Here is a 17,015-nt window from a genome sequence, read left to right as displayed (position 1 = left end):
CTTTGACTAACTTTTCAAGGGATGGAAGAGCTTGATAATGCAAGTGTCCAAGTCTTCTATGCCATAACTCACAGAATTCAGGAGCCTCATTAATGAGGGCTTGAATAGGATTAGTAGAGAGCTTATAAAGACTATCATATCTATGACCAATTATACGAGCAGATTTAAAACTAGCTTTCTTAGGCCAAGCAAGAACTTTTCCCTTAGAAAATGCAATTTGATAACCTTTATCTTCTAGAGCAGAAATGGAAATTAGGTTTCTTTTAATTCCAGGAACAAACAAGATATCACTGAGGTGCAAGGAAATATCAGAGTCTAAATTTAGAGAAGTAGAGCCAGAACCTCTTACCGAATAACGAGCGTCATCACCAATTACCACGTGAAGGCTGGTATCCTTTTCTACTAAGCTTGAAAGGTGATCACAGTAGCCTGTGATGTGTCTGGAGGCACCACTGTCAATCAACCACGTATTGCTATCTGAAGGAACACTGCTAGACAGGGCGGAGATGAATAAGAAGTCATCATTTTGTTCTTAGACTTCATTTAGGTTGGCTTCACTTTGGTTAGGGTTATTCTGACATTCTTTAGCATAGTGACCAAATTTGTCACATCTAAAGCATCAGACACGTGAGGTATCTTTTGGTTTCTTCCAAGGGTGTTGGGAACTAAATGGTCTGAATTCCCTATTTCTTTTTGGATAAGGCTTCTTCCAATTTCCCCCTTTCTTGCATTGATCAACAAGCATGTGATGATCATCTACATGGGGACTTTTGGTTTGCCCTCTTGTGATGAGGCGAGACTCTTCTTGGATGCAATCATTCTTAAGGTGATCAAGGGTAGGTAACTTAGTCCTGCCACTTATGGTTTGGATAAATGACTCCCATGAGTGAGGTAGACCATTTAGGGCAATCATGACAAGGTCTTTGTCTTCCATGTTATGGCCAATTAAACTTAGCTAATTCTTTAGTTCTGAAATTCTCATAAAGTAGGAAATAACAGAATCTTCTTTTGCCATTTTGATATTAAGTAGTTGCTATCTTAAAGTAATTGCCCTACTGAGATTGTTAACTTCATATGTACCTTGTAGATGGCTGAACATTTCCCTTGCAGTGATAAATGAGGTAATAGAGGTGACTAGGTGGTCTTTGACTGAATCAATGAGAATCTTCTTGGCCTTGATAGCATCCCTTTTGAATTGTTTTAACTCGGCTGCATCCGTAGGCGCAGTTAGCTCTTTCGCTTCTATGAATTGGAGAAGATCTTCTTCCTCTAGAGCCAACTTGATTCGAACTTTCCATGCAGTAAAACTGAGATTCCCATCAAGCCTATCTTCAACTTTCAGCCCCATTGACCTAACTTGCAAATGCGACAACAATCTGAAAATAAAGGAGTACTGAATTTTAAATCTGAAAGTTTGATCTAGCCTATAGCTTTGATACCATGTTAGTTTTAGTACTTTCAGATTAGATGAAACTCAGAAAATTAGAATTTGTTTCTAACTAGGTTAATTAGATTTATTGTTTTTCCAAATTTAAGCATAGTAAGAAATGAATGCAAAAGGACAAGACAAAGTTACCTTGGGAAAACCTCCCAGGAGGAAAAACCCAGCCAGAAAAGATCCTCAGATCTGATTATGGTTTTAGATTCAATTGACAATTACACACTTATCTGGAGTATAGAAGTTGCAGTCACAAGGAAGATGATATAGAAGACTACACAACTAGCTTGTTGGCAGTGATCATGATTTGCAGTCCTTCTAACTTGTCTTGCTGTGCATAACAAGGGTTAACTGCACCTTTCAACTAGTTCGCAGTCCTTTGCTTGAGCCTTCAATGGAGATCACTGTCTTTGATGATAACTTGCTGTCTTAATGAAGTTCGGTGTGATCTAATTGGTGATCTGCTGCACATAAATGGAGTTTGCTGTGACCTAACTGATAATCTGGTGCATATGAATGAAGTTCGCTGTGATTTGTTGCTTACAAAGGAGTTCGCTACCTGAGAATATATTTCGCATTTACTTGAAACTGCATTGATGATATTTTGAGAAGTATATGCCTTATTTATAGGAGAGCAAACACTTCTAATCAAGTCGGCTTGAACCTTTTAATTTTGTCAATTAATTTATTTAATTTCTTTTGTGCGCAGAGGATAGGGTCGGCCCTATCAAGGTGTAGCGTGGGGACCTTTTGGAGTAGCCGAAAGGTATAGGGCCTGGCCCTATGTATTGGAGAAGGGGCTGGCCCCCTTAGGCGGATTCCAATGTTGCCCAAGGCAATTGGAATCTGCCAGGCCCTAATTATAAACAACACTTGTTAGCCAATGGGCTATATAGTGTGAGGTTTCAGTCGAAACCTATCTCACGCTGCAAAACCCTCCTATCCTGTAAATTGCCTAGAAAACAAGCTCCGAACGATTAGAAATTCCATTAAACAACTTTCAAGGATTAAAAAATATTTTCAGTTGGGGTAAATCAGATTTTTATGTTTGCAATAAATGCAGTATCGTTGGATTAGTTTCATTGATGGCTACCATTTATCATCTCCAGCTGTAGATTGGTAGGAAGATTTTATTTGATCTTTCAGAAGAGTTTTCAGTAAATGCATGCCTCGCTGTTTGTTGTCGCTTCCTTAGTCACCGCCAATGTATACATCAAGGCTAACAATGCCTATATTTTTCCAGTTTCCTGACAGATTGTACTTATGTGGCCTTTAAATTGCTTTTAGCTATTTCCATCTTTTGGATTGACGCAGGGCTTGGTCGCCTAAGGTAAGTGATTGTGACATTCTACTGTTATGTTCGCTAATGACACAATCCTATGAGATTCCTTTACCCTCCTTTGATAATCATTTATAGATTGTTCTAAGCTTTCATTTTTGGAACTGGTTGGGAGTATGCTGGTAAATGTCTTTTTGAATGTCTACTTTGTTATTGAAAACAATAGGGATTGTGGGATTGTTCTGCTTCACTTTGTTTCTGTCTTAAGTTTGAATAGTTTTTACAAATGTTGGAAAAATGAAAGGTGAATTGAATACCTCTATCTATTGTTTGAGTGACAGCATCTCTGACTGAGAACTAGGTACTGAAAATGATCTCCAAGTGAACCTCCTTCACAGCCAATAAGTCTGAGAAAAACTACCATTGAGTCGTAAACAGAGCTATAGAGAATGTCTAAGAGGGGATTCATCAAATTGATAAGGAGAATATAGTTTGGCATTTGATATAGAAGAATTCAGGAAAGATTTTGTAAATGTGATTAATTAGCTTTGTAGCTTATATTGCGTGAATGACTTTTGAAGTTTCTCGTACTTAACACTTGAATCATGGTAAGGTGATGCAGGAGCATCATACTGAGTTTTCCAAACAGAGTAAAATTGTAGAAATTTGAAGTTTAGATAATAAAATCAACTTATAATCAACAAAATTGGTTAAAGAGAAAACCTTTTAAACTTTATCGAATGTAAAATGGTTCTCAATTTCATTCTCTCCTTTACAAGTTCTTTCCAATTGCTTCCTACGTAGTTGTAGTTTTCTTGTCTTGGCCTTTCTTTACAACACATGATCAAGTTCCTTTCCTTGTGTAGTATTTTACTTCACCTTGCTATGTGCTCTATTTTAAGCATTTGTCTTTGCTTGAAAGCTCTGTTCTTGCTTTACATATTTTAACCCCTACTTGGGTCTGCACACTCGAGCCAAACACAATTGACTATGTCTCTCCCTATGCCGATGAGACCTTTCTTTTTGTTCCTCTACGCCTGGTATCTTATCTCCTCTCACACTCAACACTCCTCCTAGCCTCCAGGTACGACGCTGGTCTTTTACTAAGGGTTTATTTTTTTAACTATTCTTGTTCTTCTCTCTGACCCACTTCTTCTTGTATCTAAATCCTTACTAACAAATCCATTTCCTCCAATTAATGCAGTTCGTGGCACAACATTTCTTCGAGGCATTCTGTCAAATAGTTCACGGATCCTGTCCATCCACCAAGACATTCAGGCCACGGGTATAATAGGATGAGTTTCACACCAACCAACTGTATTTGAATCTGCACATAGTTCACGAGCCTTGTCTATGTTTCCACTCAAACTCTTGCCAGAATAAAAATGATGCAAGAGGCATAGATGACTTGAGAGATTATCACGCATTTGATGTTTCACCATCCCAAGAACAAGGAATTGAGTGTTATACCATTCAAGATGATGAAATCCTTGGTGAGCATCCATCCTCACTACAAGAAGGAGAATCAAATGAAGAATGTCAAGTCATCCTAAAGAAAGAACTTTCAAGCATCCTTGAAGGTGAACAAATGGAGCTAGAAAGTGAAAGACACTTTGAGTTGGTGTTTCCATCAATGTTTGCATTTGAACAACCGCTAGAAGAAATTTTTGAAGATCAATCACTCAAGGAGACTCTCATTTTCGAATATATGCTTACAAAGTTTCACGAGGATGCGTGGTTTATGCATAGAGATGAGCAAGATGTCATGATGAAAGTAAAGAAAATTGAGCCATTCGAAGGGGCGCTAAGCTTATTTCAAGAAGAGCTTGCAAGTGAGGATCAACGTGGAATGGTACATCACCAATGGCAACCTCTTGAAGCAGCTGATGATCTTGCTTCCGACAATGTACTGAATGGCAAGTAAACACTTCCATTCGAGCACAAATGACACCAGGTCGTCTCTTTCCTTGCTCTCAAATTTGAAAGTTATCTTAATTTTGATTATAGGGGGTTAGGAAAAACAACTTGCATCTGGATTGATCACGGTCCTAATCAGTTGCCTCAATTGATTATCCTACATGAAACCTTGCTTGAATATGAGAGATGCATGGTGAGAGCTTGCTTTTCCATATTTAAATATGAATTTGCTCGACTGCGAACTATCACTTTTTCCATGCTCATGTTGCATACTCTGATAAATCATGTAAAGTCATGTACATATGTTGCTTATTCGAGTCGTGTCAAGTCTAGGAGCCTTGTATATAGCTTAGAGTAGGTTTCTTTTCACGTGTTTAAAATTAGGGGTCTTATTGAGCCTTATTCTTAATTTGCCTTGAGTCATTTGACTCATGATTCTTAAGTGGCTCAAGTAGTTAATTGTTTGCTTTCTTTAGTTTAGTTTCCTTTTGGTTTGCCTTAGTGTAGTTTGCTTTTGTGTGTCTTAGCTTAGTTTGCCTGTGTCGGTTTTCCTTAGAGTCAGTCGTTTTGCTTAGTTTTGATGTCCTAAGTGGGAACCTCCATTTGTGAGAAGGGAGTTTGCGTTGTTTGCTCATGCACTAGCAACATTTTGGATCTTATGTTTGGTTCATTTCTTAGATATCTATTAATTAAGTTCTTTGAATCCGAGGTTATTCATCGCTAGCTTTATCATTTAGTTAGGACTTGTACTTTACTTGGAAGAGAATCACTTTCTATGTCTTGATACCTACATCTTTTGATTACAATATCTTTACACACTAATAAACTCCGAGTCATTATGGTTTTCAGGCGAAGCTATGATTAGTGAAAAATCCAAAGTCTAGCTTAAGTGCCACTGTAATCATCAAACCCAAGTGAGCTTCATTGCTTACGAGCCAAAGGAATTGACAGAATAAAAGAAAAGAAAGCAATATCAAAAGAGAGAAAATGAGAAGTTGATAAAGAAAAATCAAGAGAAAAAGAAAAGTAGAATGAAATGAAATATCAAAACTGGCTATGGGAACATGCGAGTAACTCCATCGAGGCTATGGATGCCCGGCTGGCAATGGAGCAATATTTGTGAGATTACAGCGATAACCTCGTCGGGGCTATAGACGTCCGACTGGCAGTGAGGCTCTATCTAGGATGCTTATGAAGTTTAGACAAATTACATAGCTAATCACGATGGAACTTGGAAGTCATATTGTTCTTGTTGAGGGGAATGAATACATTTGCACACACATGGATAATCAAAGACAAAGAACCTTGATCCGGTCTGGGATTCTTCTTCCTTTCTGAGTATGTTTCCTAGTCTCTTGATAGGTCGGGTTGAATTTTTCGGAGGTTCAGGTATGGATTGAGTCTTTATCTTTGAAATGTTTAGGAACATTTATTCGAGGTGGCGCTAGATGTTCTGATGTTTTCACACATCGCCCCATTGCAAATGGGGACCCCCACTTTTTTTTCGCTTTCTAGGTTAGTTGTCTTAGCTTAGTTGTTGGTTGTTGTCGAGTCTTTTGCTATTAACCTTTGCATTGGAGAGGTATAGTTCGTCAAGAAGCCAAGAGTCAGGTGAATAGCCCTTTGTGAGGTGTGAAATGAAGTGATGTAAGATGAGTGAGTGAGTGGTAAGGAGGGTCATTGGCTCGATTGCTTAAGGTTTACAATAGCAAAATGGTGAAAAGGTCAAATTGAGCACACAAAGAAAGAGGTTTGATGGAGGAACCTTCAAAGAACAAGTCTAATCAATAATGCTAATGTTTCTTCGGTCATCCGAGTGACTTATATGCATCCGAGTGAGAGGTGACTTTCAGGAGCAAAAATTTGACTGAGTATATAAAAATTTCAATTGCTCCCTAGTAGGAGCGAATTTTGCTTCTATTGCTCCTCAGTAGGAGGGAAATCCTTTCCAAGCTCTCCAAATCACTCAAGATGCCTCTAATCATTGTGCAATGTCTCAATTCGGACAAGGAATGCGATGCAAAATCAATAACCTTGGATCAGGTCAAGTATGTAGGCAACTTCAAGTGCTCCCTAGTTTGCAGTGAAATCTGCTTCCATTGCTCATTGTTGGGAGTGATGTAGACTTCTTGAGCAGCATTTGAGGGAAATGAGTGATTTTATAAGCCTTTAACAACATTTTGATCATAGAAGAAGTGAAGTTTATCATGAATTCAACCAAGGAGTGAAGACAGATTGATAGTTAAGGATGCTTCAAGTGCTCCTCTTCTGGAGCGAAATTCACTTCAAGTGCCCCTCTCTCAGAGCGAGTTTCACTTCTAATGAGTCAGGTAGAAGGTGAAGCCACATCCAAGGTGAGTTTTGAGGTCTTTTGGTATATAGGAGCATAAACTAAGATATAAATGATGAGATTCAACTCAAAAGATGCATTTTCAAATTACTTCAAGGGCTCCTCAGTAGGAGCGAAAATTACTTCAAGTGCTCCCTAGTAGGAGCGAAATTCACTCCAATTCAAGTATTCTATGTAAGTCCCCTTGTGATTCCAGCATAATCACATCAAACCAACGAGCTCATCCACATGTCGTGGCCCGACATATAAGAACCTTGGAGTTATCTCAAGTGATCCTTAAGCTAATCTTCAGCATTTGAGTAACTTTGTTCAAGAGAGGCTAAGATACTTTTGGGTATTTTATTCTGTGTTTGCATGTGCCTAAAAACACATCAACAGTATGATATTGACATTGTAGGGTATGCTGATTTAGAGTTGGTACGTGATTCTCTAGATTCTAAGTCCAGTTTAATCTAAAATTTCTCACTTGGTTCAGGCTTTATATGTTGGTTGAGCAAGAAGGAACATGCTATTGCTTGATCTTCCATTGAGGCTTAGTATTGGGGACTATGAATGTTGCCATTGAGGCCATTTGGCTTCAACACATTTTCACTAGGTTTGATATCTAGTTTACAAGGCCAGCTATTATTTTTGTGACAACCAGAGTGCTATTTAGAATTATCAAAACTGGGTCTACCATTAGCAGACTAAGCACATAGAGGTTCATATGCATTATATTTGGGAGCTTATTCATGGACAAGTCATTGATCTCTGATACTCATTGATTCTTTTAGCAGATTGCTGACATCTTCATCAAATCCTTTACAAAAAGCAAGTTTCTTAAATTTTTGAACTTTGTTAGGGGTATAGGGGGCTACTTTTTTTGAGGGGGAGGGGGTGAGGGGGAAGAGGGTGTGGGGATGGACTACCTAGTTCTTCCTTTCTCTCTCTACTTTGGGGGGTCTTTTTATCTCTCTATTTGGGGGCAGTGAGGGGAGGGGCTTCTCTTTTAGTTCTTCCTAATTATATAACCCAAGATTTATGTTTTAAACCTTACTAGCTTATTTAGTTTCTCGACTATCAATACTGAGAATGCCTTTGGAATTTCATATTTTTCTGGAATGCTTTGAAAAGCTGGACACTGGAGTAATGTCTGTATTACATTCTTTGTTGCACTTTAGATGCAGAAGTTTAATGCAAATCCCTTTTTTAATGTCATTGTGTTAACCAATATTTGAAACTGCGTGGTTCATCAATTATCAAGAAGAAAATTTGCAGTCAAAGGACTACCAAAACATATCATTTTAATTCTATTAATAGTCAGTTTATTGAGGCGTTCTATCATGTGATTCTTTTTAGTAGTTTTACCTAAATTGATTCACATTATATCCTCCAATATTGAATTTTGATTGATTTCTACTCTTGTTTGCAAATTCCTTGTCCAGGTATCCAGCACATATAACTCTTCTCCGAGGTAATCATGAGAGCAGGCAAATCACACAGGTATCCTTCCATATCAATGGCCTAAAATTTTTCAGAATGCATGCATGCTTTGCATCCTTTTCTTCTTTCTATCAGTAAGTTCTATTGTATGGTAAAAATTGTTACAAATTTGAGACCTTTAGAGAGATCTGCAGGAGATGGAAAAGCTCCAAAATGAAAGATAAACTGACACTGATTTCAACATGCCTTTCCAAACACTCAAAAATGACATTGGCAGAAATCAAAAGTTTGAAACCTTAAGGTATAGTCCTTAATGTGCTGAGAGATTGCTTAAATACTAAAAGAATTGTCATAAAAACATGTAAAACCAACGTTTCTCCAAATTTATGGAATGGGGGAATGCAAGGACATGTGGACACGGTTTTGGGGATGCCGAGAATTCTGGTAAATTTCTGGGGTGGCCGGGAGAGGGCTACGTAATAAATTAAACAAGCTAAGAGAAGCTAAAATTTTAAAAAGTAAATGCAATATGCTGAATTTGCAATGGCAGCAATCCTCCCTCTTTAACCTATTAAAGAGGGTTATTAAAGAGGGTTTTAGCATTTTTTCCTAAAAAGTTACTGTTGATAGGAATTTGGAAATCATCAAAGCAATAGATATTAAACTAGCTCAATCACAAAAACTAGATTGCAATGATAGGAAATCCTAAAAACATCCAAAAGAGATATGAAGACAAGACAATCAAACCAAATGCAAACCATTACAAACGCGAATATCTCCTCCATAATTCTCCATTGTCCTTCTTTCTCCTTCAAATTGCTTTGTTTGTGGATCTCACCTACAAATGCAAAGGCATAGCATGAAAGCAAGATTGACAAGATGAAATGGCAGCATAAGGATACTAGAAGCGTGATTGATTTCTCTGAAAATGTGATTAGATTCGATAATGTGATTAATTGATAATGTGATTAATTGATCCCTTGATTGAAGAAACTCATCCAATTTATAGACAAATTGGAGAGATGACAAGATTAGCATGAAGAGATTTGAAAGGAAATTTCAAATCAAGAATGACAAATATGACAAATTATGACAAGATTGACATGCAAAATTGATTGATTGACAAATTATGACAAAATTGACAAGATTGCCATGTCATTCCCATGAAATTAGGGGAAATATTAAAAAAATAGGAGAAAATAGAAAATTAGGTTAGAAATGATGAATTGGAAATTAGGAAATTAGAAATTGATGAAAATTAGGTAAATTAATCAATAATTTTTCATTCATTAATTAATTCACAAAAAGAGGGGGAATTAATTAGCCAATTAAATAAATGTTTAATTGTGACAAGAAGACTTAGGATAAATAAATAAATTATTTAACCTAGAGAGAAAATGACAAACAAGATTAAATGAACAAATCATAAAACCCTAGAAGATGAATTAGAAATGCAAGGACGACAATTAGGTTTTGACAAAAGATAATTGATGTCGATCATGATTCTGATTTTGATTGACAAAGGACCAATGCTGATTGATTGAGATTGATTGACAAAAATCAATGACAAATTGACCAAGATTGACAAGGAGATCAAATTGATAGGCACCAATTGACGAGGAACAATGACTAATTGATCCAAACTGACACGATTGAAAAGGACAACGATCGATGACGAATCGATCGCAAAATGACAAGATTGACAAGAAGATAAGGATCAATGACGAATCGATCGCAAAATAACAAGATTGACAAGGACGAGGATCGATGACGAATCGATCGCAAGATGACAAGATTGACAAGAGGACACAACCCTAATTCTATCATCGATTAGGATTGACGATGTCCAAAATGAAATCGAATTGACGATGTCAAAATATGACAAATGAGAACACACATTGATGCGATAGGATAAGATCGACCAAAATCATGACTGAAGATTGTTATCGACAAGACCAAATTTGAAAGCGAGAAAAATGAAGAATGCAGAAGAAGGACTCGATGCTCGCAAATGATAAAGACCAAGTGCACAACATAGAAGAAATGTTAATGCGACGCAAAAACCCTAAAATTAGGCAATGCGCAAATGTTAAAGTATGACTCCGCAAGCGTTGACCATTTTTAGATGTCTACAGTTACCTTCTTATAATTTTAAGCACCAAAAGTAAGAGGCTGTCAGATTCTGAAAAAGGAGGATATCTCTTCCAGTTGTCCATGTCCCCAGGACATCGGGGATGTTTTGAACATCTCTTGGACTCTGTGGATGTGTCCATATGAAACACTTTTTTTGTTGCCACAGGGGTATCCCTGCGACCCAGCCAAGCGCCCAACCTGCCTTACCTTGGGCTTACATATTGCGAAGTTGGGGTTCAAGAAGGGGCGAGCTGGGGTGAGACTAATCCCCTGGGGATGTACCAAGCCGCCCGCAAGCCAGGTGCATTGGGTGATTCCAGGCCCCAGAGTCAAACCCAAGACCAATAGGGAGCAAACCCATGGCCCAAGCCAACTCCGCTCCCTGTGCGGGCTCCACATGAAACACTGTTAAAACTGAATCAGACAAACTTCCTGACTACATGGAATCCCAAAGCTTCCAGTGAGGACACAATATCCAGATTGTGATAATCATTTACAACTTATGATTATAGTGGGATTTCTGGTGAATGAGCTGTTGAAAGTATTGATTTTTTTTCCATGTTTTTGAGCAAAAGGGTGGGTCTGAAATTGCTGATAAAAGTACATCAGATGCACAATTGCTGGATATTCTGCTATACGATTGTAGCTTCTGGTTGTGAATGATAAATGAATATTGAAATTTGTCTGGATGGTGCTGGTAAGTGGTAGGTAAAGAATGCTAACCATACTGAAATATCATGAAGCACATTGATGGTAATTTAAGGAAATTAAAGTCATTTGCACTAGGCAAAGTGTCCAGTTTATGGAACATGCAATCGATCTTGAACTCTAGCTTTGTAATCTTTGCTCCGTATTTACTATTACTTAATGAGGAATATTTGGCTGTTTACTAAATACATTCTGAAGTTGTTGGAGAGCATATTCAATCAAAACCAAGAATTTTCTGGGTCCAGCAAAAAAGCAACAGTTAGATTGGGGGCCTGAACTTGAAGGACCCAAGTGGAACGGAAAAGTTGTAGGAGTTTGAGGATGAAAACAAAAACCTGGGCAATAGCATCAGTGATAGAGGAGAGGAGTTATTGGTAGCATGAATTGAATATGTGCTAGAGCAGATGTGCAAGCCACGGTAGAAGCAGTCTAAGTGATAATTTTAGAATAGTGGAAGTATAAGGCCATATGCCTTTGGCAAGATGAGGATGGGGCCTTAATCTAGATTAAGAACTTGTAGCATAAGTTTAGATATAACAAACATTGAACATCTAGAAAGTTAACATGAGTATTCTTGTTCTCTTTGCTTAGTAGATGGAAATAAAGTAGCAGCAGAACACCAGGTAGTGGGAACTAATGCTCACCATGGATGGAAACTGATGGTTGGGCTAGAAACATAGAGAAACTAAAGTGCTTAAATGGGTTGCTGAGCTCAAATGTTTGAAGTATTAAGTTTAAAGGAAGTGAACAATCAAATCAAATCACAAGAGAGACACTGTCCACACTGGAGAATGATTGGCTGAGAACTATGTAGTTTCAGTCCAGCTGATGGAGTCAATCTTAATAGATTGCACCACAAATCAAGAGGACCAATCCTTCATACAGGAAATCAAATGCCGGGATGATTGAAAGAAAATGGTGGCTTGGTCAGTTGTCTTAAATTAATAGAATAAGGAATTTCAATTCACTGATGAAAGTAAAAATTCAATGATCATGGAGACAGATGAAAATACATATCCATGACGCCTTGTGGCCCTTACCTTCCTAGTGTGAATATGCTACTATTCTTGAAGCCTTGTGACCTTTACTTGTGAGCATACCAAAAGATAATCGCATATGAATTGCTTTTGTTTGCTTCTATTTATATTTTACTTTGGAAATTGGCCACACAAAACCTTATGGTTGTGACCTTTACTTTCCTAGTATGAGCATACCAAAACATTAATTGGATACAAATGACGTTTGTTTGTTTGATTTATTTTTTGCTTTGGAAGTTGATCACACAAAACCTTACAGTGCACAGTTATATGGCATGAGAGCATCCATAACAGGATAGTCCATGGCTGCCAGCTTTCTGTTTCTTCCATTTACCTTTTTTATGTATTCCCTTTGTATTTAAAAATTCAGATTTTTTTCTTCTCTGCAAAAAGAAAATGATTTTAATTTCTAACTGTTGAAACTTAGTAGCTTCGGTAAGATAAATGATTGAATGAGAGACTTCATTTATCTCTCATTCAATCATCTACCTTATCGATATAACTACAATATAAGTTTAGACGTCATGATTAAATAAATGAACTTGTTATAATCATCTTATATGCATAATCGATAATATTACTCATGCTGTGATCAGACCAGAATTATAACTACCATAGCTATCATATGATAGCATCGATTGATGCTATCATATGATAACTATAATAGTTATCATCCTAAAATGCATGTTAATACTGATCATTTATTTGTTGATTATGATTGACTTATCCCGGTCATTTATCGGGTAACTATATTACTTCACGTTGCCCCGATTATTAATAGTTATCGGCATAAGCACGTTAAATGACGTGACCGATAGTTATTGGTATAACACACGATAAAGAGAAATGACATGACCGATAGTTATCGGCATAACACATGGTAAGTGGTTATATTAAACTGAAACGGTGTCTATGCACTGATCAAGACAAAAAGACATGCCCGATCAAGGCATGCGTTGATTGGTGAAGCATAGAACTATAAGTATATACAAATGAAGTGCTGAAGATGCATCGAAATAATTAATTTTATCTTGAGCAACCTATGACATAAGAAACAGAAAATATCAGTAAAGAAAATAATAATATATATAAAATCAGACTTGAACATAAATTTGAATATCATTTACACTAACAATGTCATCAATAAGATGGTTTTTGGGAACAATTCTGCAGCTTTATATGTCATATACACATACACATGGGTATATATAATATGTCATATACACATACATACCGGGATACTTCATGGCCGCCAGCTTTCCGTGTCTTCCATTTACCTTTTTTATGTATTCCCTTTGTATTTAAAAATTCAGTTTTTTTCTTCTCTGCAAAAAAAAAAATGATTCTAATTTCTAACAATGTCATCAATAAGATGGTTTTTGGGATCAATTCTGCAGCTTCATATGTCATATACACATACACATTGGTATATATAATATGGCTTCTGTTCAGAAATATTATCGTAACTACATTTTATTGAGTGTAATCAAATATTGTGCCTTTAAAGCTAAGATTCTACTAGAATAAAAGTAAATATCCATTCCTTATTAAACTTTCCTTCACAAATACAGAAATGTAGATTATTTATGTTATAAGCTATTATATTTGTCACGAAACTAAGCTATGGCTTTTCAGGTCTATGGGTTCTATGATGAGTGCCAGCGTAAATATGGGAATGCAAATGCATGGCGTTATTGCACGGATGTATTTGATTATCTCACTCTCTCTGCAATAATTGATGCAAGGGTAAGGTAGAATACTAATAAGCTCAATGCACTCTCTATCTTATTTACTATTTAGACATGCAAATATGAAATGTAGGTAAAAGGATGATAATGTTTGGTGCACAGAAAGATGAAGTGACATGAATAAATTTCATAAATATAAAGTTTGATATAGAGTTTCAGTTCAAGTTGACAAACCCTTCGCTTGGACTTCTCAATTTTTGAGTTTCAAAATCATGTAGATTAAACATTTTAATTTGAATTCAATACAAATAGTTTCCATGAAATGTAGGTACTTTGCGTGCATGGAGGGCTTTCTCCCGATGTACGAACAATTGATCAGGTCAGTGAGAAAAACCGATTGAAAGTCATTAGTACATTTTTTGAAGCATGGTTGATAATTTTCTTTTTTGATTTATTTTCTTATTACATTTTCCAGATGAGACTCATTGAGAGGAATTGTGAAATACCACATGAAGGTCCCTTCTGTGATCTAATGTGGAGTGATCCAGAAGAAATTGAAACTTGGGCAGTCAGTCCTCGTGGTGCTGGGTGGCTTTTTGGATCTCGAGTTACATCTGAAGTAAGAAAAAATTGAACTGATCAATGTTATTCTTATATTACTTCAGTCCAATTTGAGTCTGAAGATGGCATATCTAGTTCTTTATTGTTGTCAGATTGAGGGTTTGGCAAGAATGGAGAAATGCAAGAGCCAATTATTTGATTAAATATTCACAAATCGATTTTGTCTGCAGTTCAATCATATCAATAACCTAGAACTTATTTGCCGAGCACATCAACTGGTTCAGGAAGGTCTTAAATATATGTTTCAGGACAAGAGTTTAGTGACGGTGTGTTGTTGCATTACCACTATTAATTTTTTTCTGCATAGAATAATGAAAATTTTGAAGCTTCATTTTTGCTAGCTTTCATCCGATATTTAATTGTGATACATAACCATACCATTTGGAGAAATGACAGGTATGGTCTGCACCAAACTATTGTTATCGTTGTGGAAATGTTGCCTCAATTTTGAGCTTTAATGAAAACATGGTATGTTAGGGTGTGTACTGTCGTGGACATACACATTTCCTTCAACTTTGTATTTAGACTCTTGAATACTATTATTATTGGTTGCCAATTAATTTGCAGTCTATGAATGCAGGAAAGGGATGTAAATTATTTCACTGAAACTCAGGAGAACAATGCCATGATGGGCCCAAGAAGTGGGGTTCCATATTTTTTGTAGAATCAATTTATACCTTTCTACAGCTTGAAGAGGTGACAGTTAGGCTGAGGCCATTCAGTCTCACCTCAAATAAAAGAGGCTAATCATTGAGATATTGAAGTGACTGGTAACTAAATGGTTGTATTTTAGTGTACATTTGTTTTGGGAGACTGGTTTTGCTCATAAATGTCATCCATATTGACTTTTTTCAAATTCACATTGTGATTCCAATCAATGCTGGTAAAATATTGCTTGCATTGTAGAGGGGAGCAAATTCTGGTGTATTGGCTCATGTTCTCTTCACGCCCATTGCTCAAGTATTTGTTTTGAATCTGATTGTGTTTGTTATATTTCACAAAGTGACAACTAGATGAGCCTTATTTTTTGTTTAACCATTCTCATATTGAAAGCTTAAATGGGAGACTACATTAACAATTCATTTTAATGGTCAGTTGAAACATCAATTTTGATAGTTTAGAGCATCAATAGTTAGAAAATCCAAATTTGTTAAAATACTGAAAGAGAAACTATCCAGAATGCTAAGTCTGTTAAAAAAATTACTAACCAGCTTCATTTAATAGAGAGCCCAATCAAGTGGAACAAGTCACGTATGCAACTGAATTCTTCTACTAAAATGCTAATTAAGAGCTGCCTTTGATGTACTTGCTTTGGCATTAAGAATGCAAAAGAGCATAATTGGCCCCTCTAAGCTGTAACCTTCATTAACTTTTGGTATATATTTTTATGTTTGTCCTTTGATATCTCTATTGGCCAGAAAACAGAGTACAAATACTGATACGGAGAAGCTGACATATCTTACCAGAAAGAAGAATCCAGAACAAAAGCTTTGTAAGATAGAATATAGTCTAGGGATGTTATCTAAGGGCCACATCCCCTATTGTAAATATAAGTGGATAGAAAGATATATTCACCAACTGTATGAAGAAGTATGCATGATATAGTAGATGAGATATAAGGAATGTAATGAATATTTATTGATATAATGAATGCAATTTTGAATTCTGATCTATTGTACGTATATGATGTTATTATTCCAACTTACAACTAATCTTAGGTCTAGATATCTTTCCTTGTTTGCCTCAATAGGACTGAGTCTAGGGTGGAAGACTATAACACCAGAAATCCTTAGGGTACAAAATTCTGACCTGCATCTCTTAGATTTCTAGCTAACATTGGTTCCGTTGCCCGGACCCTAGTTAGGTTTTGTTGAGGTTTACTAGAAAAAATTTCAAATATAAAACTCACACTAGATCAAGAAGCATAAAGCAGATGATGAACTAGATTTGATAAAGTATAATTCTATTCTCTTAACATCAACTTTGTGAGACGTGTTAGGTGCCAAGAGGATGTGAAATGGAAAGGGGGAAAAGGTTCGAAGAGACCTATGAAGAGATGTGACTGTTGAGGAAACTATTGGATAACGACCATAGGAAAAAATAAAGGAGATGCAATTCCAAACCAAAAACATCCATGGCCAAAGGAGACAAGAAATTCATGGGAAATCAAAGAGCAAATTGTCTTAGAAAGGCAAGGAACAATGGCTAGCCCAATCGGTCAAGAGAGAAGACAAAGACAATTGATGGAAAGAGATGATAAACACTAGAAAATAATGAAATTGACCACAAAATTGAGGTTAGAGTGCACCATTGGGGGTTTTGCTAAGCCTATCGACATGTTTGCTATTGGAAAAAGAGGAAAAGAAAGAAGAAAGAAGGAGAAGACCTTGGAAAATATAAGTTTATCATTGAAAGAAATCGT

At 36.5% G+C, this 17,015-nt stretch overlaps 1 protein-coding gene across 3 annotated transcripts in view; it reads left to right on the top strand.

The window, feature by feature from the left end:
* The window catches only part of LOC131040009 (phytochrome-associated serine/threonine-protein phosphatase), a 69,473-nt gene extending 54,020 nt beyond the window's left edge, over window positions 1-15,453 (top strand). For all 3 annotated transcript variants that reach the window (XM_057972876.2, XM_057972878.2, XM_057972877.2), the window contains 7 exons: window positions 8,409-8,466; window positions 13,920-14,030; window positions 14,301-14,351; window positions 14,448-14,591; window positions 14,764-14,859; window positions 14,990-15,061; window positions 15,174-15,453. In XM_057972876.2, the coding sequence (XP_057828859.1) occupies window positions 8,409-8,466; window positions 13,920-14,030; window positions 14,301-14,351; window positions 14,448-14,591; window positions 14,764-14,859; window positions 14,990-15,061; window positions 15,174-15,257 (616 nt within the window). In that variant the 3' untranslated portion in view covers window positions 15,258-15,453. The remainder of the gene's footprint in view (window positions 1-8,408; window positions 8,467-13,919; window positions 14,031-14,300; window positions 14,352-14,447; window positions 14,592-14,763; window positions 14,860-14,989; window positions 15,062-15,173) is intronic.
* The last annotated feature ends 1,562 nt before the right edge of the window (window positions 15,454-17,015 follow it).

Source organism: Cryptomeria japonica, chromosome 7 (assembly GCF_030272615.1).
Source record: "Cryptomeria japonica chromosome 7, Sugi_1.0, whole genome shotgun sequence".
NCBI lineage: Eukaryota > Viridiplantae > Streptophyta > Pinopsida > Cupressales > Cupressaceae > Cryptomeria > Cryptomeria japonica.
Note: the sequence above shows the minus strand (reverse complement) of the source record. Positions and strands in the feature narration are given on the sequence as shown.